This window comes from Morchella importuna, assembly GCF_003444635.1.
Source record: "Morchella importuna strain M04M26 chromosome Unknown Morimp01GS010, whole genome shotgun sequence".
Taxonomy (NCBI): domain Eukaryota; kingdom Fungi; phylum Ascomycota; class Pezizomycetes; order Pezizales; family Morchellaceae; genus Morchella; species Morchella importuna.
Window position 1 is genome coordinate 777,091 of NW_025763407.1, and position 25,922 is coordinate 803,012.

The window sequence follows — 25,922 nt, forward strand, 5'->3', positions numbered from 1 at the left end:
CTTATCTTACAATTAGCTCTAGGCAATAGTAATTGTATCGATCTAGATGAATACAACACAAGTGAACAAAGAAAAAAATACCTGATTGATACAAAGACCTTAAGCAAGCTTGACTATAAATCTAGATTTCAATACCTATAGCTATAAGTAGACATTTCAAATACTCGAGAAAGAACACTCTTCTGGTTAAAGTAAACCTTGGCTTTCATCGAGTAAATTTTAATTAAAAGGAAAGCATGCTTTTGATATTCCACCCGAAAACGTTTATCTACATCTCAAACCTGTCTAGTGGCCTGCCGGGAAATCTCTACCAACTGTCCTTACAACAAATTGCCTCTCTAGCCTTCGGGTCTGGGCTTTAAACTCGTCTACCTCTCGGTGACAGTCCAGAGGTGTCCGGTCACTAGTGCCGAGGTTAGTTCATATTTAGAGAAACTCCCCAGATAATTTCGAGAAAGACAGATGCAGGGATTCATACTGTGATCGCAAACATTTAATAACATCGTCCCTGGCTTTCTCCACATCCTTGTCCAGCTCATGCACCTTCGGGATACCATTCAGTCTTTGCCTCAGCGCATCTAGCTCTGCCTGGACCTTTTTCCTCCCAGGGTTTTTTTCTGCGCTGCCGTGCTTCTTGTCTTCGGCCGTAAGCTTCTCTTCAAGGTCGTTGAGAATCTGCGATTCGCGCTGCTGGAGGCGTTGGAGCTCAGACTCGACACGGGACTGGATGTGTAGCTCGAGGGTTTTCTCGCGAGTGGAGTCGGTCTATCGGTGATCCTTAAGTTAGACTTTTATGATCACTTTTCCCGCGGGAGAGGGCGGGGGTCAACCTCGGAAGAGGACTGCAACGACTCGACGAGATCGTTTGAAAATCGCACAGGCGTCTCGCTACTCTCCTGTCAGCGGTACTTCATTATTTTAAGTAATTAGAAATGCAGACATACCCGTAAAAGACGTGCTCTGTTGGTTTACTGTTTCCGGAACCCATTGCTGCTGGAGAAATTGTACTTGCGGCGGATGGATCCGGGTTCACGAGGGAAAAATAAAGTGACGTTGAAACTGTTATCCAGGGTGGAGTTCTATATAATACAGCTAGTATGCGTAAAATGAAGAACGCATTGCAGTTGCACAAAGTATCACTCAGTAGGATCTTTTGATGATTAAGCATGGCGCCAGTTTCCCCTCGAAACCTTCTTTATATACCAGTGAACAGGCCTCACAGACATCATGAACTTTTGCGTTAGCATCTCGATATTTAATTTTATGCCGGCCAGCACTCTCACTAGTAACTATTATTTGTCCATTGTTCAGTATTTCATTACTAGTATGTTTCTGGATTACCCAGATCAGATACTCATGCATGTGTGCCTCATTTAAAAGTCTATATACATCAAGTAACGTACATACATGTAGGTACGTGGGGGTAGTATAACAACATACATGTATACGTATACGTGTATGCTTAAAGCAACCTATACTGACTTTCCCCATAGCTACATCGCCCAAGTAAGCTACATGTATATATATGCATGATGTACATGTACATGTGTACTTTATATATGTTTTTGGATACTTGTACCCTCTATATATATCTCTTGAATGAGGTCTTTTCACAATTATTACTCTATTCGCTGCCTGATTGCTTACGGAAGCGGTTGATATAAATGTCGATACACGTTGCCGTAGTTGTAATTACATGTACATGTACTTGATATTTCCTGTTCCTTAATCACAAATTAAAACAAGACCTACCACAGTAAATAGACCAACGTGCATTCTATGCATTGGGCTTGCGCCGATTCATATATACATGTAAGTATGTGACTTGAACAAATGAATAATTCGTACATCATGAAATATTTTTCAAACCCCCCAGCACAGGAGCCGGAGCACGGGGATGGTTCAATTATTACACCTAGCGTGAGTATGCTTTAGCGGAATTCAACCCTGAAGTTTACTTTAAAGGAGCAAATGGCTTCTAAGAATCGGTTATGCAACTCAAGGCATAATAAAAAGTCCTATGCGTGATGCATGACTGGTTAACTGCCAAGCCTTAGGTCTGTTGTGCCGTTGGTCAACCCCACCATCATTCCCCTCTCTTGATGCAACTCCCTCCATCCCACCCATCCACACATCTCATCCACACATCACCCCTTACATCGTTGTGTTTACTACCTTCGCCAGTGTTAAGGTCAAACACTACATCTATTTTTCCCAAAATATTTCTTCCTGGAAGCTAGACGAACCCTCTCTATTACTGCTACCATGACTGACACTATCGAAACTACCCCTGCGGCCCAGGAGGAGAAAGCCGTCGAGACCCCCGTTGCCGCCACTGAAGTGAAAACAGAAGAGCCCAAGAAGTCTGTTACCTCTGATAATGTCTTCGCCATGTTTGGCGGTGGAGGACCAAAGCCAAAGAGAGAGGAAAAAGATGACGAAGAGCCCAAGGCTTCAAAAGAAGCTTCTGGTGCTGCTGGCGAGGTTCGTTCTTATTGTGATATTTTTGGTGGTTGTTGTACCTGACTAGTCAACAACACCCACTAGTAGTCAGGGCCTAGTCAAAATCCACTGTGCTGACATAGTGAATGTGCTGCTTTTTAGGAAGAGGCGCCTGAATCACCAGATGTCCACTTCGAGCCTCTAGTCAGCCTCGAGAAGATCGATGTCAAGACCAACGAAGAGTCCGAGGAGCAGGCATTCAAGATGTAAGTCTTTGCCGCTGCGATTAAACGATCGCTACTTCCATCCCTCTTGTGGATCCTTTAGCAGTAAATCATGTTATAGGCTAACAAGGCTTTGTTCAGGCGCGCCAAGTTGTTCAAGTTCGACAAGGAATCTCGTGAGTGGAAGGAGCGTGGTACTGGTGACGTGAGACTCCTCAAGCACAAGGAGAACGGTAAGACCAGGCTCGTTATGCGAAGAGATAAGACTCTTAAGGTTTGCGCCAACCACTATAGTAAGTTTGCACTGTCCTCATTCCTACCCCCAAATGAGCTGGGAAATCAGTTCTAAAATAGAGACTAATATAACTCTTCACAGTCGTTCCCGACATGAAGCTCTCCCCAAATGTTGGTAGCGACAGAAGTTGGGTATGGAACACCTCCGCCGATGTTAGCGAGGGTGAACCAGAGGCACAGACCCTAGCCATCCGTTTTGCCAACATTGAAAGCAAGTCCTACCTCTCACTAGATCTATTACCATTACTCAAAGAAACCCTATACTAACTTCTTTCCTCTTGCCAGACGCAAATCTGTTCAAGGAGGCCTTCATCAAGGCTCAACAGGAGAACGAGGCCCTCATTGCTAAGGAGTAATGGAAGATTTATCTTGTGTTGTGCAAACCTAACAAACTACATAATGAATGAATGGCTGTCTTGTCCTTTTTTTTCCTTGCTCAATACTTTACTGCTAGCGCAATAGGCATAGTACAAATGCTTTTACTTTAGCATGTTGTAGTAGTCATTTTCGTAAACTACGTGTAGTTTTCAACGATATCATAATGCTGTTCCTGTAAAGGAAAAGTGCGCATATACATGCATGCAAAGAAAATCATGCACATCCAAAATGAGAATAGAGTAGAATGCAGTCATCGATACATGAATGCAGCTACATGTATGTAAACGTATTCCTGGGCACTCTCACAACGTCGAAAACGACTTTGGCCACTCCTGAAAATTAAGAACGGCTCTCCATATTCCTATAAGAACAGTGCCTGTTCTCAAGAGTTTACTTTTATTGCTTTTTGAATTTAGGTGGAATTAGGCATATTGTCGGGATTGCGTCTACAACGTATTTGTGTTGTTGGATTAAAGCCGCCCAGACAAAAAAAGGCGGTTGGTATTGGTCTAAAGTTTTATCACCCCCCACAGTTCTACTCTACATACATGTACATATCTGATAGAATATCTATTATAGGTATTGTATTTTTTTCTTGTTGCATAAAACAATTTCATACGTACGATGTATTTATGATCATCCCTTCAGAATTCCGAGGTTCGATTTACGTATGGTACGTTCTTCTAACCAAACATGGTATTGAGAGACGCCGGAGACGAGGAATAGGTCAAACACGATGTATTTTCATATATTTCCTATGTCAGCCAAACGTGAGAGGAGGTGGAGGAGAGCGGGTAGTTCAGGGGCTGTTTCCATGACTGTAAGGTTGCATGCAATTAATGAATTAAACAAAAAAAAAAAAAAAAAACCAAACATGGTATAGCTAAAATAAACAAAAGATGACTCCCTTCGACCAGAGTCGAACTGGTGACCAACCGGTGAGCAAGCAATTACAGCCGGGTGTGATACCAACTACACCACAAAGGGATATATGTATCTAACAAATCAAGACAATATCAATCAATTAAGATAGTACAGCATCTTCGTCACGAAAGCTCACTCGGTTAATGTAACGGTCAAACTGTTTTTTTGTTTTTTGTTTAATTCAGTGATTGCATGCATAACGGTCAAACTGTAAATAAGTGCTGTTTTTTTTTTTTTGTTTAATTCATTAATTGCATGCAGCTTTACAGTTATGGCAATGTCACCTAAACTACCCGTTCACCTCCACCGCCACTCACATAGAACCAGACAAATGAAAAGAAAATAGGAGAAGATATGACATCCCGAACTACTCCTCGTCCCTCGCATGTTTTAGTGCTGGGAGTACGTTCATACAAGTATATACAGCTTCCGGTAGAATTATTGTGGAAAACAGGGACAACGATCACGCTGAGAACAGGGCGATTCTCCAGCGCCACATTTCCGCAATAATTCTACCGGAAGTTGTAGTAAAATAATTTATAATTTTGCGCAGAAGACTGCAACTAATTAATTAATTAATTAATTAATTAGTAGATTCATGCACTGAATAAAACCTTCCAGATGTTATGAGCTAATTTATTAGCACCGTTTGATATATTATACTTGTGTTGTTCTACGAAAATGAAGTACTTGATGATCTTCATAGTAGATACATGCAGTACACGTATTGATATTAGAAGTATTTTTGTATGTACTAGCTTTCTTTTATTATATTAGGTTTTGAATGGGTTTAGTAGTACTGTAGCGAGCACTGTAATTGGTATCTCAGCTGTCAGCAGGCAACTCTCCCCCCCCCAACTAATACATGTATAATACGATGTCACGTCAGCAAAACCTCTGTATCAGAATTTGGGATGTCAGTAATAGTAAGAAACGAAAAGGCTTGATATTCCATAGATAGGGATATGTCTATACTAGAGGTTCTTATGGAGGAGGGCAAGTAATACGTACAGGTACTACTACACCGAACACTGTGGTTGGCACGTATACGTCTTGGCCAAATGTCAGTTTACATTTACGGTGACCGATTTGGTGCTGATAAGCAATTCTTACGGTTTGCTGGTGGTGTCGGAGTTCTTCTGAAAATGCAGGTGCCTACTTACGACAGAGACTTTTAGCAAAACAAGACGAGACCCGGGGGCTGACAAGACAAGACAAGACAGGGCAAGACAAGACGAGACAAGCCCATGCATGTCTGGAAGTCTCGAGATAAGTCCCGAGACTTTTTTGATCGCAATGCTCTCCCATCCCCGTGGTCACATGACGAAAAGTCCCGAGACTTTGACGAGACTAGACCATTGTCTCGAGACTTTCAAGACTCAGTCTAAAGAAAACAAGACAAGACGAGATTTAGGGAAGTCTCGTCTCATCTCGTGCCCATAACTACACGTTAATTCTCAATAAAAATTATCACTGTCTCCGGCACCTGTATTTTCATGTTCTTATATATGGAGGAGAGCGAGTAACACCAAGTACATACGTACTTAAGTCTCTTAAAAGCATTGTTCCCAAGAGCTCTCCGCGCATAATAGATCGAATTTTCAGGAAATATACTGCTGTTAGAAGCACTTTCAGTTTTAATAATGAGCTGAAAAAAGCAAAAATAAGCATAGTTTTAATAACTGAACGAGTGATTGTTTGTGACTAATAATTTCTGTAATAATCGTGGGAGCTGAAACCCTAACCCTACATGGCAACGGCTCACTCAAACAAAACATAGGGGACCCTGACACATTGATGAGAGGGGTGCAGCTGGGCGATAAGTGAGGGATTCTCTTGCTATCTGGGGAGATGGAGCAGGGTCATTGAGGAGGTTGAGCAAAAGTTCTCGTAGTAACTCACGAACCCAACCACATAAGCTACATGTGGTATGGCCGCGGGCGATAACTATATGTACTTTATAAAACTAACTTCGCAAGTTACTGGCTCTAAATACAGGTAAATAGAAAGACTAGTAGTGATAGCTTTTACCTGACAAGTACAGACATAAATACATGTACGCAAGGTGAACATGCCAAACTGAATTAATGGGATAGACGACTCAAGGCTACGTATTTCGAATGCACTCACGTACACGTTCGTTTGGGGAGCTTCATATATCTATTCTTAATAAATAGAGCTCTTACTGCAGCGCTGGCCTGGTCCGTTGGGAAAAATTCCTCAACTGACCGTATTTCTGGGTGACCAGAGCATTGACTCCACCAAGAGCCAAGTCGATTTTGGGCATTTATTTTATTTTAGACCTGGAGTAAAGAAAATACACACAATAAGTATATCAAATAGTTGAGCTTTTGATCAAGCTTACTGAAAGAAGAGAAAGAGAAAGAAAAAAAAAGAAAAAAAAACGGAAATAATTCTCGCGCCTATACTCCACCCACCACCGTTTCGCCTCCCGTAAGCCATTTCCCAAGATCCCATTCATACAACTTTCCTTACAGCGGAGTGGCCAACATTCAAACCCGTCAAGACAAAGCAACACCAACGAGGGTGGAAAGAGTACAAAAAGGAAAGAGAAAGAGTGACAGGAAAAAAGAAAAGAAACCATGCATCCCCTCACGGTAACATTTAAATAGGATTTCCTTCGGTCTTTTGTGAGGGTGAAATGCATCCTCTATTCTATACACAGGAACGTATTTTTTTTTAAATGTCCCAGAGCTATAAAGGCATAAGTAACATGACAAGAAAAGCTAGCTCCCAAATCCATAAAACGACAAGAACGATAAGATAGATTTGAGAGAGAAGCGATTAAAGAAAAGAATGATATAGATATATATATCCTATTCACCCAATGCTTTGAAGTCACTTGGCCGGATTCTTTTCGGCCTTTGGTGTCGGTGCGGGTTTACTGGTTTCCTCATGTATGGGCTGTCCTCCTCGCTTGGAAACGGCTCGCTGAATACAGTTTTCTGCTGGTTTGGAAAGTATCCAAACTTGGCTACCCGTGCCGCCTCCTGTTGTTGCTGTTGGTACTGCTGAATCATATATGGGTTCATGATCTGGTTGTTTCCGTTCGGGCCCATCGGTCTTGGACCTCCGCTCAACGCCCTGCCCATCCCGTTCATGCCCATACCAGGACCCATACCCATACCCATACCTCCTTGATTCATGCCGGGATTCATGTATCCTCCTCCCATGCCATTCATTCCGTTCATGCCCATCCTCATGTTCCCAACGCCCATACCGTCAATCCCGCCGTTCATACCGTTCATACCGTTCATTCCATTCATGCCCATCATGCCATTCGGGCCATTCGGCAAATATTGATTACTGTTATTAGCATGGTAATAGGTACCGTCCATACCATGCATCCCGCCGTTCATATTATCCATGCCGTTCATACCGGGCTGGTACTGGTTATACCCATTGTGGTATTGCTGCTGCTGTTGCTGCTGCGGTGCTTGCTGTTGGTGCTGGATCTGTTGGTGTTGGTGTTGATGATGTTGATGTTGCTGCTGTTGCTGCGGGGGTGGTGTATTCTGATGTTGGTTCTGTTGAGGAAATTGTTGGTGAAACGGCTGTTGTTGCGCCTGCGGCCCTTGCTGTGGCACATTAAACATCTGACCATTGCCACCATATATACTACTAGGGATAGGCTGGTGTTGAATAGGAGGCTGTTGATATTGGGGAGGGTTTCTCATAGCGGCAGGCCCGCGAGGGACCTGGGGTCCAAGGTCATCCTCGGCAGGTCTTTTCCTAGAAGTAGATGACGAACTGACAGATGAAACAGTGGAAGACAACGGACTTTTCCCATTCGTAGCCAAATTCGGACCATCTCTGGCCTTTACAGCAAGCCCGGGGGTTACAGAAGGACTCATTGATTTCTCCCTATCCTTGATCTCCTTTCCCTTCAAATACTCCTCGACCTTACTCCTTGTTTCGTTATCCACCACCAAGGAGTCCAAGAGAATCTCCTTGGCCTCACAATTCGGACAAATAAAATCCGATTCCAACAAAGCAGTCTGAATACATTCCTCGCAATACACTTTTCCACAGCAAGGAGTCTTGGAAGCACCACGAATAAGTTTATGGCACATTAGACATTCAATCCCTCTGTCCTGTAGTTCCTTATTTCCAACAGGTGTGGAAGACTTTGCAGTCGTTGCAGCTTTCTTCTGATAGGATTCCCAAGACGCTTGATCCGGCTGAGCAACGACATACTCTCCATCAGCATTCACCATGACAGAGGTAGTGTTAGCATGAGGCGTAGTGCTTTCATCATCGGCGGATGGTGGAAGGGGCTTCTCAACAGCTTTGAGAAAGCTGCGAGGGATGCCGGTCGTACGCTTGATTCGGGTACGACCATCAAAAGTTGGATCAGCGTTTGTAGGACATTGCTGAATCCAGTGCCCTGTATTCATTAGTTCCATGATATGTGAATATATAAATACATATATGTTTGTTTTTGGTATTCCTTACCTTTCTCGCCACAACGATAACAAATGTATCCATTGGGTGGCGGGTGAGCAGGAGCTGGTGCATTGTTTTTCTTGAAGCCGCCCTGGCCTCCACCTCCACGATGGATTGGGGTAGCACTATAAAGCGCAATTACGCAGCATGTCAGTATTCATGGCAATGACGAAGAAATCGTAAAAAATCCATCATATTCAAAACTATATACGCACTTGGCCATCTGCTCCTGGGTTTTATTCCATTGCTCACTCGAAGCCTGAAACATTGCAGCGATTTTATCTTCCTCAGAATCACCTGTCCCCCACCACTACTCAGCCCAGGGAAATTACTACCATTATTTGAGACTGGCTCCGCTTTTTTCACGGCAGTAGGCCCATTCCCAAAGTTCTTTTCCCGACGACCTGCATTAGGAAGTGCATTCATGGGCATCTTTCCACTAACATATCGCTGCGCAGTTCCGCGTCCGGGTTTAGACGGAGGCAGACGACGGGCAATGATAGGTGTAGAACGTGGTATGATAGTAGTATCGTCGTCATATTCTAAGTGTCAAAGATAATTAGCCAGGTTACATGAGAAAAGCATAAGCTGGAAATAATCAGTCCACCAGCGCAAAATATACATACCTTCCCCTGTTTCTTGGTGATTAATCGCTAAATCAAAGTCTGTTCCATCACCTAGTCGATGAATGGTTATGATTTGCCGCTTAAGCTCAAAAACCGATATTCCGGTCCCGTCGAAAGTAACTCTCGACATCTCCTGTTGAGATTTAAATTTGAAAAATACCGATGAAGACATAATGGCGATTCCCGTTCCTAACACTTAAACAAACAAACAAAAAAAGGCACAAATTCCGCCTGCTGTTGTTGATGGTGACAATCGGTCGTGACGTTCGTCACAATGGACGATTTGCAAGGAATGGAGCTATGCGACTTTTTTTCTTTTCTTTTTGATGAGGATGGAAAAAGAGGTTGATTATACCACTTTCGTGTGAGTGACTCGAGGAAAATAGGAGGGGGAGAAGAACTAAATGATGGAAAATCGGTCTGGAAAAAGACAAACCGAAACTACACAGGATAGGACTCTTTTCTTTCTCGCCAATCTTCTTTTTTTCTTTTTTCTTGCCTTATCTTGTTGAGATGATGTTTTCGATTCAGGACACCAATGAAACACAGTAATCCGAAACCTTTAATGCCAAACAAATAATAACCCAGCCGATGAAAAAAACAGAAGAAAAAGAGCTGTAGATAGAGGAAACAGGAGGGGAATAAACAGAGTAATGATCTGACAAGAAGGGTATGCTCTCTTTCTTCTGGGTAAAGCCAAAGTTCTGGCAACAAAGATGGAAAAAAGGAGAACCCCTCAACACGGAGGTGACGCGGTTGGATGTGAGAGAAACTTAAGCAAATAGATGACAAGAGCCCAAAGTATATATCCCACGTAACTCCAAATCTAAAAGATGGGAGACTCTGAAATTTCCCAAGATTCCCGCGTGATTGGGGGGGAGGATGGGGATAATTGTACCAACTTTGCGCGTGGCGATAGAGTGAACCAACGTGATGTGAAAACCGGAAAGCTGCTTCTGTCAGGATGAATTTGATGGAAGTGTCCTTGAAAAGTATCGTTACGATGATTATATTAGTGGAGCCGACGGAACCATAGGCCGTCAAGACAATGTCGTGAGAATGGGTTGGTGTAATGATGGCGGCGACAAGGCGGCTTGAAGAAGAAGGATGAAAAGGCCCCTTGGTGTTAGAAAGTCTTCCGATTGGGCAGTGAGGTCATTTGTCAGCGGGGTCACCAGTGGTATCTAGCCACAATACCCAGCTCTACTCACCCAAGCGGAACTTTAAGTCACAAACAGTGGTAGAGGCGGTGCAGCTGCAATAATTCAACGACTCGGTCCTTCGTCTAGCCTGGTCTGTATGAGGCGAAAAAGTTCCTAATCCCGGCCCTGGTCCATCAAACCCACCGTTACTCCCCTCTCAGACTTTCTCACTCCCTCCCATCTTTCTACATCTAAATATCTCCCATCATTCTCCATCGTCTTTAACTCTCTCAATTTTTCTTCTCCGTACCTGGAAGTTCCATCCAAAATGCTTTTCAATCCTGCAAAGTCTTTTGTGTCGCGCATCGCCGGCCATGCTGTCCGGAAACCTATCTCCAGTGTACCCCGAGTAACGGCTTTTCCAGCAGCTCTTAGAATACAGCAGCAGCAGAGAGGAATGGCTAGCGCTGGTACCAAAGACTACACTGTTAGAGATGCTCTGAACGAAGCCCTTGGTATGTTTCTGTTTTTAACAATTCACAAATCATTGAAAGATAGAAATCGCTAATAAAATCATTGTAGCTGAGGAGTTGGAGAGAGATGAGAAGGTTTTCATCATGGGCGAGGAAGTTGCGCAGTACAACGGAGCATACAAAGTTACCAAAGGCTTGTTGGATAGATTTGGCGATAAGCGGGTTATTGACACTCCGTAAGTCCGCTTTCCGTACTAATATCATTACCTATATACTAACTGCTGAGCACAGAATTACCGAGCATGGTTTCGCCGGTCTTGGTGTAGGAGCTGCACTTGCTGGTCTTAACCCTGTAGTTGAATTCATGACTTGGAATTTTGCTGTTAGTTAGGCTCATTATCTATAAAGCATAGATACTAATATTTCTGATAGATGCAAGCAATTGATCAAATTATCAACTCTGGAGCTAAAACCCATTACATGAGTGGTGGTATTCAGCCCTGCAGCATCACCTTCCGTGGCCCCAACGGGTTTGCCTCTGGTGTCGCCGCCCAGCACTCGCAGGTATGTCCCACAGGTGTATTACAATTCGGGAGACAAGCTAACCCCCAGCTAGGATTACTCTGCGTGGTACGGAAGCATTCCTGGCTTGAAAGTAGTCACTCCATGGAGCGCCGAAGATGCGAAGGGTCTGTTGAAGGCTGCCATCAGAGACCCCAATCCAGTTATGGTTCTTGAGAACGAGTACAGCCCCAGGAAGCTTAATTGTGGCCAAATTATACATTATTAACCATTTTCGACCTTTAGACTATTATATGGGCAGACTTTCCCCATGTCCGAGGAAGCTCAGAAGAGCGACTTTGTTCTCCCTGTAGGTATCCAGAATTCTGGGTTTGGCTGGGCGCATGACTAAAACTATAATCCTTCTAGATTGGAAAAGCAAAAGTTGAGCGTGTTGGGAAAGATCTTACCATTGTGACACTGTCCCGCTGCGTCGGCCAGGCACTCACGGCTGCGGAGAACATCAAAAAAAAGTATGGCGTTGAGGTTGAGGTCATCAACCTACGTTCAGTAAAGCCTCTTGATGTTGAGACCATCATCAAGTCCGTTAAGAAGACCAATCACCTCATTGCTCTTGAGAGCGGTTTCCCTAGCTTCGGTGTCTCCAGTGAGATTTTGGCGCTGAGCATGGAATACATGTTTGACTTTTTGGATGCCCCTGCTCAGGTAGGTCTAATCCTAACTCGTTTCTGAAACCAATTTTTACTAAATCTTTAATAGAGAATCACTGGTGCTGAGGTTCCAACACCATATGCCATCGGACTTGGTAAACTACTCCCAATTATATGGTTTCTTGATTTTCGTTTATGTCTAGATACTAACGCATTTTACAGAGGCTCTTTCTTTCCCCGACGAGGCACTCATCGAAAAGAAGATCGTCCAGCTCTTGAGACTGTAGATAAGTTGTTGGTATCAGGAGGGAATTAAATATTAGGGTTAGAGTTGGACTGCGGCTGACGGTGGCGGAGACGAAACTCATGGAGGTGTAATTCTCACTTTCTAATGGAAGTTCTACTTTTTTTCATGACACGCTTGATTTCTGCATCGTGAGATATCCAATTCATTCCGATTCGTTGGTCACCGTGCGTTTTAAGTCTTCATTTCTTTCTTTTTAGGTGTAGGGATAGAGCGATATCACGGTTGAAATAGTTTATGAATTAGGGTAAAGAGTAAAATAAACTCTCAAAATATCCAAAAAAAATTATACATAGTTTATTTCTTATTGCTTTCCTAAACAATGCGTGCTGTGGGTACTGCTCTAATAACTGTGAGGAGCTTTGTTGGGAAGTGGCAGCCCAACAGAGGCTGATGAAGCTTGGCGGGCTAGGTGCTCGATTTTATTCTCCCTGATCCGGGTAAGTCTTGGTTGGAACCCCCACGCGGCTTATTAACCTTAACAAACGCACAACGCAGGTTAGTAGTAATCCGAGTTCGAAAAGAGCTACCTGGAGTAAATAACAATATGGGTAATGTTTCACTTCTCATTCGGGGCCAGATGGGAATGCCCCCAACGCGGTCTACAAAACGCAAGATTTAGTGCATGTAGTGGGTATTCTTCAAACCAGACGTGTTGTTAATAATATCAGCCTTATGGCCATTCTAGCTTCTTGCAGGCGTAGAGATCGTCAGGAATATTCCAGAACAAACTATACCTAAACTATCGGAGATTGTTTACAGTTTCAGCGGACAGCCGGAGCAAAGGATAGAGTAGAGTATTATTACTAGTGAAAGAAGATGCAGGCACAAGGTAGACCCTGCCAAGGCCACTAGTACATAACCGAATGAAAATTTATGTATGTACATGTATGTTTAGGGTTGTGTACCCCGAACTGACTACAATCGCAACCGTACCTTCAACCAGACATACATGTATCTACAAATAGACCGCATATATATCCAGTTGACTATCATTGGTCTTCCGTTTTATTATCCTAATTATTATATCAGAATAAAGCTAAGGGTTTGGCCGGCTCTTTAGATCCGTATACATTGCCGAAAAGTCGATATAACGAGGGTCTTTCCCGGGGAAATTTTCCTTTATCACCACGCAAAGCGCTACTAATCATGAAAGCATGCGATTTCTCATAAAGTTTCCGGAAACGAATCACTGTCTAAAATGTAGAGTCTCCAATCTCGGCCGCCAGCGAAAAATAAACCTCATAAGGCATACAAAGGGGCTATAATGCTAATATGCATATCTGGAGGGATTGCGTTGATCGTTCAATAAACCCAACTTCTGCCAAAAAGGGATATTATTAATCCTCACTGGTTACACAGTCTCGTCTATAGCTTGATCGTGGATTGGAGGTTGCTAGGTGAACATGTCAAATGAGCGTCTATCCGTGTAGAAATTACAAGACATGGGTGTTCTATTACCCATAGCCAATGTCTTGAAATACGACTAGATACCCGTGTCTACCGCCACCATCACTCGCTGCGTCCGACAGTGCGAAGAAGCTCGTACATTGCACACAAGTATATGTATGGCTTCTATCAAACTGAGCTATTCTGTTCTCGACTATTCGGTGAAGGAATGGCAATATATATTAAATATATATAACTTTCACAAGGCATATCCTCCATTTACCGCCTAGTCAGCAAAAAGTGACAAGTTTTAACGAGTGGATACAATTACAATTAACAATAGATATGTGGGTAAAACTGATACCCCATCAGTACTAGAATACCGCCTTATCTCTCTAGACCCGGTGTTACCGGAGTTCTATGGCATTGCCAAAGATTTTAGCATTGTAAAGAGATTCCAACGTTCTGCCCAGAGTGCCTGCATGATATTTACTCCAGGACCAAGTACCTACTTGTGCTTAGTATAGTAGCATACATAGTAAATATTCGGTAATAATTAAGTCATCATCATACCACGACTTGAAGATTTGGAGAGTAAAGAAAGTCCTCCCTTTATCCGGCTAAATAGTTCTACAAGTGGTATTGGTTATTTAGACGTTTGTAATGTGGAGACAGAGGATGCATGTATACGTACTCGCTTGCACCTCAAGTTAGACATCCTCCCTCACTCGAACACATGGCTACTGGCTCCTGTTTGAGTAGATGATTATAATTATCAGCGGAAAAAGACTAACCTACAACGCTATTGGTTCGTGAAGAGCATTAATGTAAATCAAACTTTTGGTTGCTGCCGAGCTGCCGAATTATAAGGTCCTGACATTCAAGCTGTGTAGCAAATACTAGCAATTAAACGTCTAAGCGCAGCTAGCGCAATTCCGGTGAGCAGTAAGCACGCGATGGCGGGGTTGACCCGATTACCTCATCCTGGGCCCTGGGGTGAAACCATGTGTGCTAGAGGTTGTGCGCTCCGACACCACCAACAAGCTCTGTGCGTGTTGCATTCCCTCGTTCCCTACCGCTTTTGGCCTCTTCCTTTCTTTCTACGGTACGGTAAACCATGGAGGTTCAAGAAAAAGACGAAGGAAGCCTTGTGAGGTCTTTGAAGGATCTTTTTGCCGGCGCTGTTGGTGGTATCGCGCAGGTGTTGATCGGTATGTACATACATTTATAGGTTTTGGTGGAAGCTAAGCTCAATCGATTGCTAATTTGCGAATTTACAGGCCAGCCGTTCGGTGCGGACTTTTCCCCCAGATATCAGTTAGTAAAGAGTTACTGACTCACATTCCCTGTAGATATTGTCAAAGTGCGCCTTCAAACCACCAGTCAATACTCTAATGCACTTGATGCTGCTGCCCAAATTTACAAAAACGAAGGCGCCCTCGCTTTTTACAAGGGAACATTGACTCCACTCGTCGGTATTGGTGCTTGCGTGTCAATCCAATTCGGTGCATTTCACGAAGCTCGTCGCCGCATTGCCGAGTATAATGCCGTGAAGCACCCACAACGCAAGGAACTCACATACGGCCAGTACTACCTTGCCGGTGCAGCTGCAGGTCTTGCCAATTCTGTCATCTCGGGTCCCATTGAACATGTGAGGATCCGTCTTCAGACTCAGCCACATGGTGATGCAAGGCTTTATAATGGCCCACTGGACTGTATCAAGAAGCTTGTTGCTACTGGGGGCATCAGGCACGGGCTTTACAGAGGGGAGATGGTCACAATCCTTAGGGAGGCCCAGGCATACGGTGTTTGGTTTTTGACGTTCGAGTACTTGATGAATATGGAATCAAGGAAGGTCAGCCGTGAGGACATCCCGGCGTGGAAGATTGCACTGTATGGTGGGCTTGCTGGAGAGGCGCTTTGGCTGGTGAGCTATCCCCTCGATGTGGTTAAGAGCAAAATGCAGACAGATAAGTTGGGCGACGACAAAATCTATAAGAGCATGACAGATTGCTTCAGGAAGGTGTGGCAGAAGGAGGGAATGAGGGGTTTTTGGAAAGGATTGGGACCGACTTGCCTAAGAGCTATGCCGGTGTCTGCAGGGACTTTCTTTGTGTACGTTGTTTTTCTCACCCCGTCCTCTTTACTTTCCACCTGACTGGTATCACCAACTAATCTGGATTTATAGGGTTGAAATGACAATGAGAGCCATCAAATAGACATGAAAACTCAATTCTTGGCGTGAAGGGAGAACAGCCTGAGCTAACATATTGATACCCACTAGCTGGTAACAATGCTTTCCACGGAACCGTAAGGTTCAATCTCTATAGACACAGTTGTACATAAGGTCAAAACAAATATTTACATTTATCATTCTATCTTTTCTGTCTGTAGCCTTATTACATGTAAAGATTTAATTTGAAGTCTGCATTTCCGCATCCCTGATCCTTGCGTTTCGTCCGGTTTCTCCTGCTCTACCGAGAATTCCAGCAACGAGTTGTACAGCTCTCAAGCTTTAAGGAGAATTAGTAAAAAAAATAAGACCAACATGGATGGTAAAGAAACAAACCTGTCATCATTACACGGAATAGGGTAAGTAACCCTCGTAGGATCAACATCGGTGTCAATGATCGCAATGGTGGGCACTCCAGCCAGCGCACACTCATGTAAGGCTACCTTATTTTCTAGGGGCGAAAAGCAAACAACCAGATCTGGAGTAATAGGGTTTGCTCCCTCAATTGGCTTCTCTGACACTACACGATCTCTCATGTCCTTCTCTACGACGGTTCCCCATTCGAGAATTTTCTGGGAATTCGTGATTGTTCCTGGAACCCACCAGTCGAAAACATGGTATCCGCCGGCCAATTTTGCAGCCTGGACGACACAGCGGGCTTGACCTTCACGGGTACCAAGAAAGAGAATAACACCACCTTTACGGGCTACACCCTCGACAACCTTGGCCGCACGACGAAGGTGTGCAGCGATAACCTCAAGCGAGATAATGTGAATTCCATCACGAACACCGTAGATGTAGCGTGCGTTACCGGGGTTCCAAAGAGAGGTGAGATGGCCGAGATGAGCACCAGATGCGAGAAGGAGCTCGAGGGTTATATCTTTGGGACTGGGCGGGTGGTTGACAAGCACATGGGGTTGGTAATGAGGAGACACTTTAGTTCCCAATCTTCCGGTAGTGTTTTCTATACCGAGATTAGTGATCTCCCTCAAAAAAAAGTTTTAAGAAGCTTCAACGCGCAAAGCCGAGGTAACGAGGAGCGGAAAGATCATACTGAAATTCCTAGAATTGATATATGCTTCGGCAGTAGTAAAAGCCTGCTCTGGGCCCTTCTGAACTGCCTGGGCTCCATGAGATTGATCGTTCTGTCCCAGAGTGGCCAGGCTCCTGCCCCACACTATCCTCGAAGTATTCGAAACCGATTGAAATGCCAGTCGGCCTGTATCCGCTCATCGTCAGCGACCTGGTCAGGTACCTACTTCTCCTACATCTCCCAAATGAGGTGAATACTGACTTTCCCGTAATAGCGAACTCCTGACAATCATGGCTAGATTTCTCGTGATGGGACGAGGTGTAGTTTTTGCGGGGAGGGACGTTGGACGTCGCGATTCTAGCGACAAGGGTCGCGGCCGCTAAGCAAATTATTTGTGTTGCACTAGTGGCACCATCAATTAGGCTCTTTCCGTATGTGCAAGAACACGGCCCTTGGTTCCTGAATAATTATCTCCTTCGTACATTAGATGACATAAGACCGATATTTTTACTCTGAGGACTCATGCCATAGCTACATGTACCTGCATGTACCTACTAGAGTACATGTACTTACATAGCCATTGTACATGTATAGGCTTTAGCCGCCACCATCTGAGCTAATAGGCTACTGTTAGTACTAGTAGTGGATGAGGCCGGGGCATAGCGTATGATACACTCGCAGGATATCTCGAACTCCCATACAGAATAAAAGATTTGATGTTAAATTTCAGCAAAGCCTGGCCAGCCACCAGATAAAAAAAAAACCTATCATTCCATTTCACGACACACCAAATGATCTCCTCCCTAAGAAATAATTCCAACTACACCACCGGGGCTTAAAATAAGGGGAACTGGCCTACTCTACTTATGATACAAGTACTTAGCAACTTTCAGAAGGAATGGAGAAAAGTAAGGAGAGGTTGGACGAAATAATGCCCACAGTTCCTTCCTCCCACGCCGCGGCTAGTTTCATCTACGAATCTCAAAAGAAGACCTGCTTGCTTGCTCGCGTAGTTCACGCAAATCAATAGAACTTCTGCTGCTCTGATCAAAGGATGCCCTCATAGAGCTTGATGAACTTCTACGTCTCTGTCTTCTTGCCTCGTTTGGATCAACCGGGGTTAATCCTGAGCTTCTTGCAAATAGGTTGAGAATATCCGTGAGTGATACCACACCAATAAGACGCCCGCTGAGATGTGCTCCAGGGATCGAGCCAGCGTTGATCGTCGATGGTCCAGATAATGGGAACGATGAAGATGGAAGATTAGGGCTCATCAAAGACGGCGGAGGGACGGCGACAGCATGAGAGATTGTAGGGGTTGGCGGAGCCGTTGATGCAGGGCTAGGAGAATCGACCACCCACATCCTGTGAAGATACATATCGTAAGTGATGAACAAAAAAAGAAGGATAAGCATCTAATAAAATCATATACCTATGTGCCTGTGTAGCCACGAGTTTTGCGACAGTATGGGCAAGGGATGACTGTGAATTCACGTGGAAAACTGGATATGAATCTTTGCCATCGTTCAAACCCCTGTCTGTCAAGATGACCGAAAGGAAATGAAGGCATGAAGATTTTAGCAAGGGCATGGAACTGGACCTAGTTAAATACTATATCATATAATGAAATGTCAGTGCTTTGCTTTGAGATAGGGAATGCCTATCATGAGTGTTGTTTAACGTACCTTAACATCCAAGGTGGAAATATTCCCAATGACATTGTGCTGGTTGTCGATAACAGCCAATGATGAGACTCCCTCAGAGTTCATTAGCTCCAGTGCATCAAGGACTCTTTTGTCACCACTATAATACGTCAGTAATCATCGCCTAAATGTGGCCCGCAGGACGCATAGACCGGTATAGCCGCAGTAACTCCAAATATGTGCTTCTAATTCTCCATTTATCAAGCAAACACAAAATGGCCCTTGCTTAACGGATGTCTAAGTACGTATCTTCCAACGCACCGAATACTCTACTGGGCAACCCGGTCTACTACATCAATGCATCATGTGAAAGCCCAGCAAGGAGCCTTTTGTGCTTTCAGGGAGATATCTTACTTTATGGAGATGACATCGGCAGAACCCATATTTAACTCACGAAGATTCCGGGGATAGAGTTGATCAATTTCTGGAAAACTCCGTCCATTCTCCCAAAAGAATGAGACAAGGCGCAACTGGCTAAGCATTCCGATGACCTGGTCAGTCCCCTCGCGAACCACAGCTATTCGATGAACCCCACTTCCAAATATTTCCACCACTTTAGAAAGTCCTTCGGTCTCGGATACTGTGATAAACGGGTCTTTTTTCCCAAGATCTTTGACGAGCTTGACCGGGATAGCTGATCCCGCGCGAGCTTTTTTTGCTAGTTCTTCGAATGAGGACATGTCCTCGTCTTCTTCGGGTTGGTAGAGACCCATAATTAGGAGAAGAAAGGCGCATAGATCGCTGTAATCAAAGGTTCCGCAGACAGACTGCTCAGTAGGAGATGAGCGTATTGGGATAGATGAAAGCTCATAGTCGATAAGCATCTTAAAGTAGCCTCATGCCAGCAGTTAGATAATGGAGTTCATGCATAGAAGAAGCATAATTTCTTCTCGAAGGCTACCCAACCGGAAATAACCCGTTGGTGAAGGTTTATATATGGGCCGTCCCGACCTCCCCCCGGATACGAGTAGCACCAAAAGGGATTGAGGAAATTAGGACATACCTGACATGCAGATTCAACGGGAGTCTCAAGATCAACAAAACGGAGCTCCTTCTGGCTGAGTAATTCTCCGACTTTTACACTCCTCCAATCTCGCAAGACCGCCCCACCTTCTTGTTTCGGTTGGGGAGGACTAGATAGGATGTCGGCCATCGAGTGCTGTGAGACTGAAGGATGACGAGACGGAGATCTCGGGGACGGTGGGTGAGGAGCACCGCGAAGACTTCCGATACTTGCTCGTGTGTTGAGACTGCCCGTGGGCGGTGAATACGGTGGTAGATCAGACATTACTTTCAAATTATTTGAATCGGCCGTTGAAGAATAGCTTATTGTTGGAGATATGCTTGGAAGAGTGGAATTATGGGTTGCAGAGGCGAAGATACTGGTCCCTTCTTTGGTGGGGGAGAAGCTCGGAGGTCAACGGCGATGTGAGCTTTGAGACCGATACGTGGGCAATTAATGTAACTTCCCCTCTTTTGGAGTTTTTTATGCTCTGTTCAAAGCTATACCTCTCTGCTCGTCTCAATCGGTATCTTGCAGGCCTTCTCTCAGTTTTGTCTATGTTTCTTCTGTGTACCCTTTCGCCCTTCTCTAGACACTTTTTTTCTTTCCAAGTATTAGATGGGACGAAGAGATGATCGAGCGGGAGAGGTGTAACTTGAAAGTGGGCGGGGAAGGGAAGGGAAAGAGCGAGATGGTCTAGCGTTGGTGTGGGGTGACAAGCAACAGTGGCAACCGGTGCAGTACCCTTACTGAGCTACGGTACCTCGAAACTCTACGCCTCTCCCAACTATACCCCCGGCACCTCATAAGGGCTGTAAAGTAAAATACCGTGTACCTACATTTACACGGATGTTAATTATAAGGAAGGGATAAAAGACATGTATGTCTCGGCTTGTATAGAGCTCCCAATGCCAATAGTGAGTATGTAAGGACAACTCTATGACATTGTGTTCTAACTGCATGCTTACATGTAGTCGGCCACTCGTAGTCTTAGTTTACTAATTATGTGCGGCGGGTTTTCCTCCTTCACTGGCAGTGCGTGTGTCATCATCAACGAGTAGATATATTTGTTTGAGGGGCTTAGCATCGATTGCGAAATTAGGCTGGCCCTCCCCCACGAGCGGGTACTATTCTTGTGCAGTAAGTAGCAGCATCATATGTTACACCCGATTGGTTATATGAATTCCGAGAAACCTTTTGCTCGATCCTCCCTCCCATGTTTCAACCTACTGCTGTGCGTGCAGTACTCCTTCTTGCATTGGATGCTAGTGGTGGGGTCTGCGCTTACAGCAGGGGGTTTTGAAGCAAGTAAGCACACACAATCTATGGTGTATGCACCGCGTAAGCCGGATTGCTTCTTGGTAAGTCGTTTAGGATTGGTCGATGTTGCGAGCTGTACCACATGGGAATAAGACAGCCTCAACACCTCTTTGATGAAAATCCCGCGGTTCTCTCGATGGAGCCATAACAGACGGAATTTGAGTTAAGATCTGTCTTCTGGAATACGCCGAGCGCTGTTCAAAATCACGGAATGCATTGCCTCAGTACTCAGGCTAACCCATTTTGGGCATGCATGGCTGAAGTCTGAGATGGGGAACACTCAACTAGCTCAGAGGGTCACTTTATTTTCGGCCTGTTGGGACAAGCTTTGAATTGATCCTATTAGGAAGGTCAATAATGCAATGTTGGCGTTAGTTTTATCTCCACAAGCAATGCTCTTCGTGATAAATTACCAATAACCAGCCCCAATCAAGAGAAATGAGGGGATCAAAGGATGTCATGATCATATTTAGAATACAATTTGAGAGATTGGGTTTGAGCAGGGGTTTGTTCTTCTAGGTGCTTTCTGAGGTCCATCTTCGAGCATATTTCTTTTGCTATAGTGATTACTTTGCAATCCGAGCCGTTTCCTACTGCGTGCTAAAGTCCGAATGACAATGCTAATCCACTAGAAAAGAACTAAACAGCCAGTTGCTTGTGCCACAGGATGACGTCCCTTGGGAGTGAATAGGCTTTATGGTCGAACATGTATATAATATAAACCCAAGCCTCAGCTCACCCGAGGCTCTGTACAGCTAGCTATAGAGCAAGATCAACATAATATATAGAGCAGAGCCTCCTCTCTCTTGATTTCTTTTGCCTCACATCCCTCCCTTCCTTTGTAAATCTGTCTTCACCCCTAGCTACTCACACATATCTTTACATCGTCTCACTAGATAGTAAGATCCCAAAAACGATGAGTTCTTTAGGGAGTCCCAGTTACTACTCTCCACATTCTCCTGACCAACTTGACGGTACATCCCCCCGCAACGGCAATAGCCATCGGAAAAGGGTTGGCAAAGCTTGTGACCGATGCCGCTTGAAGAAAAGCAAGGTATGAATCCCGTATGTCTGTTAATATTGCTCAATGAAACATTGAAGTGCCATATCTCCTTGGAATTTTTGTGTTCGTGATCTAATTTGAGATTATTCCAGTGCGACGGTAGCAATCCATGCCGCCGATGCAACCAGGCGGATCAGGTTTGCACTTTCACGGAACGTAAACGGCCGAAGGGCAGAGTTTATCCCGACGGGTATGCCTACACCCCTCCTTCCCCCGAGAACAAAAAGCACAGAATTGGCTCGAAGTTGACACAACAACATTATTAGTTACGTCGAGATATTGGAGAGCAAATGTCAAGTTCTTATAGGAGGATTGATTGAATTGAATCGTCTCAGAAAGAATCTTCCTCTTCCAAAAACCCAAGCTATAACTGGTCTGGCCAGTGGCAAGCTCGCCAATCAGATATTGAAGGAGATAGGAATCAATACAACCCTTACGGACAGTGATCTTGAGGATGGAGATGATGGACTGGAACACGGATATTGCCATGACGACGAGGAATTGACGACTTCTGCTACTGGTTCACCTGAACCCACGAGCGACTGCTGGGATATGTTTTCTCAACATCAGGGACATTCAAGATCTCAGCAACCACAATGGAACCAAAATCATATACGACCACGGGGACCGGAAGGTTATTACCACCAAGTTATGAGTTCTACTATAACACCTCCTTTAACAGTACCAGGAACTTCCGATTACAACTTGACAAGTCGACCCAATGCCGCTGATGACCCCCCATACTATCAACATCTCAGTCAGGAATTACAAATACCAAATGAAACAATCGGCACCAGTATACTTCCGCCGTCACCTTCAACACTTGGTGAATACAACTCAGCACGTTCCACTGCCGGTACTACATACACTCCGGGTCAACTAATACCCCACTACTACAACAGTGATATGGAAGTATTTATTGATTTAAACGGTCTTACGTCAACCTCCGAAGGACAGAATTATTGGTGAGTAATTCACGACCTCCATCCAATTTTCCTTAGCTTATAATTTAAAAAAAAAGTATGGGACGTTACAGGTTTTAGAAATATTAGATATTATCGAGAGAAAATAATCTTCATCACTCTAGATTTATGGGTTTTGCGCTATAGGTGTATATATATTTCACCCTTTTGCTGTAGGTTATAAAAGGGCTGAGAATGGATTGGGCTGGCGTTCTTATTTTTTCTCTTTCTTTTCATCATGGTTGTTTCTTTGAATTTTTCTAAAATGTGCTTTATATATTTAAGACAAGTATTAAATGAGTCTATCCGCGTCATAGAATACAGCTATAACTGATTCAACTTGTTGTAGAATGCAGTAGGATTCGAACTCACTTTCACCGATAGTACACTTGTCACTTGTTGCTAAAGTTTATGCTAATATACATGTAGCTATAGTGGATACATTTCATTAATTGATCGTCACCTAAGAGAATCGATCAATTGAAGAGGCCCAAGCCGGCCGTCCCAAAAATGTACATACATATACATGTAGTCCTCAGCCTCATAATTTCATATAAGACAGCTGGGCCTTGCTACGTGCAATCCATGCATCCGGCCGCGGATAGACGGGATATATTTTCCTTCCCATTCGCACCCATGATCACCAGATCATGATCTAGGTACTACATGTATGTATTGGTCAACAAACAAATCTACTAACGAATAGGCTGTCTAACTACCTCTGAAAATTGGAGACTGCAATGTAGACGCCTTCTATCACGGGTTTATAGTCAATAATACAGATCTATGGTTAATTCCAAGACCCTCAATGGAACCCCCCCCCCAAAAAAAAAAAAAAAAAAAAAAAAAAAAAAAACAGCCGATCGGCGGCCCTTAGCTCTGCGTATCATTTACCAGTACCTCGGCGTAGAGTATATTTGAGATTGCGTGAGCATACCCCCGTGCTTACCATACCCCTAGTGAAAGAGTCCAGATGTATATAATTGAGCTCCTCAATTGGGAAAAGACTTCAACCCAAAATCCTAACTACCTGATTGGCCGATTGGGGAATCTGCACCAATCAGGTTACCAGAAAAATGAGCCGGAGTCTTTTCGCAAAGGCTCAAATCTCTTACACTCCGTAATTTGGCAACACCTCTGTGTGATATTGAGAAAATATGCAATGTTTTTTCTAGTGGTAGTGTTCTGGAAACCACAAAATGTCAATTTTCTCAATCTGCTGCCCAATATCGCGATAAAAATATCCTGCTCCAACCTAAATATTTGAATTAATAGCACCACTAGAATTAGCGGCTCAGCCCACCAAGTACACCCCAACGTCCCAACTTGTGAATAGATCATAAAAATCACATATTTGGTTACAATCTTTTCAAGTTTCAATTTTACCGAACGGAGTGTAAGGTTTCTTGAGTTTTTTAGGCCCGTTTCGGTTAGTACACTGCGGTGCGAAACTCAAAAGCTTGGGTTGTTTACTCGGGTTGCTTACAATATAATATATAATCAATACCAACGCCACATTGAAATTTAAAGTGATTCCAAAATCAGGTTCCTACGCAAGCTTTCAGACTAGCAGCTCATAGTCATGAAACGAGACGAATCGAGCCTATTTCTTAAGCCTGTCGTGAATAGGTTCATGTTAAACATTATAGATAGACTTTAATTACCTGTACTATATATTACTTTAGACCCAATTTGTTGATATTATACTATAAAATCAGAGATTTACTAAAAACACATATTACGTACCTGGTTCATGATTGGCTTAGTATTCAATTACCAAGTACTAACGTCTAGTTCTCTACATCACTTTTTAAAGTTAAACTAGTACTCTAATCTTCACAACTATAGTATAGACTACAATATGGTATTGGGACCCCTATGGCACCCTCGAAATCTCTAAAACCCATATATATCAGCCCCGGTGTCTTGCAAATACATAACTGTGCGGGTTTTAACAGAATTGTTTGCGGTTAGAATCGACTAGCTCTTGTGAACAGTCAGGTATGGTATATATTAACAACGTAAATATCAATGATGACCGTAAATGATGATAATATATATATAATGATGATACTCTTAATTAAGCTCACCACCTTTATTAGAATTTATAATTATAATGATCACAGATTCAACCAAAACCCCAAGCAGGCGTTATCATGTCAGTACTGTGAAGTGATCTATATGTGTTATGACTACATGTATATATATATATATATATATATAAACATGCGTCATATACGTATATATACGGATATAGTATTCTCAGTGCCGCGCGCCCTAAAGCTGCTACAATTCAAAAAAGCTGCTACTCATAGGCAGCGGCCATACAAGTATGAGAAACATATTGACGCTCGCGATCGGATACTTAGATTGTCGCCAGTACTACATACCGCTATATAATGCTTCTCACAGGATCATGTAAGCGTGATATTTCCGGCTGAGGATAATATCAAAGGAGTGGCATACGATGAATGATAATTCCAACAATAATCTATTATCCCTAGGTGGTCAGTCTAATGTACTCTGATGAACTTTGATACTAGCTGCTCATTTTATCATTGCGGCGATAGAGCTCTCTATCTAATCAATGAGAGAGTGGACATAGTTTTCATCAGAGCACATTAGCCACATGGGCTCTGTAACACATTGGGATTAATTGGACTGACGGTCTAATTATAAGAGATATATGTAGATGTAGTTATATAATATGACAAAGTGAAAAGTCTATTCATTGATACATGATAAATGAAATAACTAGGGAGCCAATAGA

General features: G+C 43.7%; 8 protein-coding genes across 8 annotated transcripts; 4 read left to right on the plus strand and 4 right to left on the minus strand.

Annotated features, from left to right (window-relative positions):
- Positions 1–285: 285 nt before the first annotated feature.
- Positions 286–988, minus strand: LAJ45_04306 (uncharacterized protein; the record flags this gene model as incomplete). The annotated part of the gene is made up of 4 exons (XM_046113886.1): positions 286–403; positions 479–765; positions 831–888; positions 945–988. The coding sequence occupies 4 exons, from the start codon at positions 986–988 to the stop codon at positions 286–288; spliced, it is 507 nt and encodes a 168-aa protein (XP_045972988.1).
- Positions 989–2,265: 1,277 nt separating this feature from the next.
- On the plus strand, positions 2,266–3,316 carry LAJ45_04307 (uncharacterized protein; the record flags this gene model as incomplete). The annotated part of the gene is made up of 5 exons (XM_046113887.1): positions 2,266–2,484; positions 2,605–2,708; positions 2,808–2,959; positions 3,043–3,171; positions 3,246–3,316. The coding sequence occupies 5 exons, from the start codon at positions 2,266–2,268 to the stop codon at positions 3,314–3,316; spliced, it is 675 nt and encodes a 224-aa protein (XP_045972989.1).
- A 3,783-nt stretch (positions 3,317–7,099) lies between these two features.
- Positions 7,100–9,527, minus strand: LAJ45_04308 (uncharacterized protein; the record flags this gene model as incomplete). The annotated part of the gene is made up of 5 exons (XM_046113888.1): positions 7,100–8,670; positions 8,739–8,854; positions 8,945–9,011; positions 9,065–9,271; positions 9,356–9,527. The coding sequence occupies 5 exons, from the start codon at positions 9,525–9,527 to the stop codon at positions 7,100–7,102; spliced, it is 2,133 nt and encodes a 710-aa protein (XP_045972990.1).
- A 1,298-nt stretch (positions 9,528–10,825) lies between these two features.
- LAJ45_04309 (uncharacterized protein) lies at positions 10,826–12,429 on the plus strand (the record flags this gene model as incomplete). The annotated part of the gene is made up of 9 exons (XM_046113889.1): positions 10,826–11,012; positions 11,080–11,206; positions 11,262–11,352; positions 11,403–11,534; positions 11,587–11,714; positions 11,778–11,841; positions 11,901–12,197; positions 12,252–12,297; positions 12,365–12,429. The coding sequence occupies 9 exons, from the start codon at positions 10,826–10,828 to the stop codon at positions 12,427–12,429; spliced, it is 1,137 nt and encodes a 378-aa protein (XP_045972991.1).
- Positions 12,430–14,952: 2,523 nt separating this feature from the next.
- LAJ45_04310 (uncharacterized protein) lies at positions 14,953–16,054 on the plus strand (the record flags this gene model as incomplete). Its single annotated transcript, XM_046113890.1, has 5 exons — positions 14,953–15,046; positions 15,116–15,127; positions 15,188–15,762; positions 15,811–15,950; positions 16,024–16,054. 5 exons carry the CDS (start codon positions 14,953–14,955, stop codon positions 16,052–16,054), a joined length of 852 nt encoding a protein of 283 aa, XP_045972992.1.
- A 194-nt stretch (positions 16,055–16,248) lies between these two features.
- On the minus strand, positions 16,249–17,393 carry LAJ45_04311 (uncharacterized protein; the record flags this gene model as incomplete). The annotated part of the gene is made up of 4 exons (XM_046113891.1): positions 16,249–16,348; positions 16,405–17,032; positions 17,123–17,287; positions 17,363–17,393. 4 exons carry the CDS (start codon positions 17,391–17,393, stop codon positions 16,249–16,251), a joined length of 924 nt encoding a protein of 307 aa, XP_045972993.1.
- Positions 17,394–18,069: 676 nt separating this feature from the next.
- LAJ45_04312 (uncharacterized protein) lies at positions 18,070–20,092 on the minus strand (the record flags this gene model as incomplete). The annotated part of the gene is made up of 5 exons (XM_046113892.1): positions 18,070–18,466; positions 18,534–18,712; positions 18,787–18,904; positions 19,159–19,628; positions 19,808–20,092. The coding sequence occupies 5 exons, from the start codon at positions 20,090–20,092 to the stop codon at positions 18,070–18,072; spliced, it is 1,449 nt and encodes a 482-aa protein (XP_045972994.1).
- Positions 20,093–22,159: 2,067 nt separating this feature from the next.
- Positions 22,160–23,233, plus strand: LAJ45_04313 (uncharacterized protein; the record flags this gene model as incomplete). The annotated part of the gene is made up of 5 exons (XM_046113893.1): positions 22,160–22,192; positions 22,283–22,380; positions 22,457–22,824; positions 22,879–23,155; positions 23,212–23,233. 5 exons carry the CDS (start codon positions 22,160–22,162, stop codon positions 23,231–23,233), a joined length of 798 nt encoding a protein of 265 aa, XP_045972995.1.
- Positions 23,234–25,922: the final 2,689 nt, after the last annotated feature.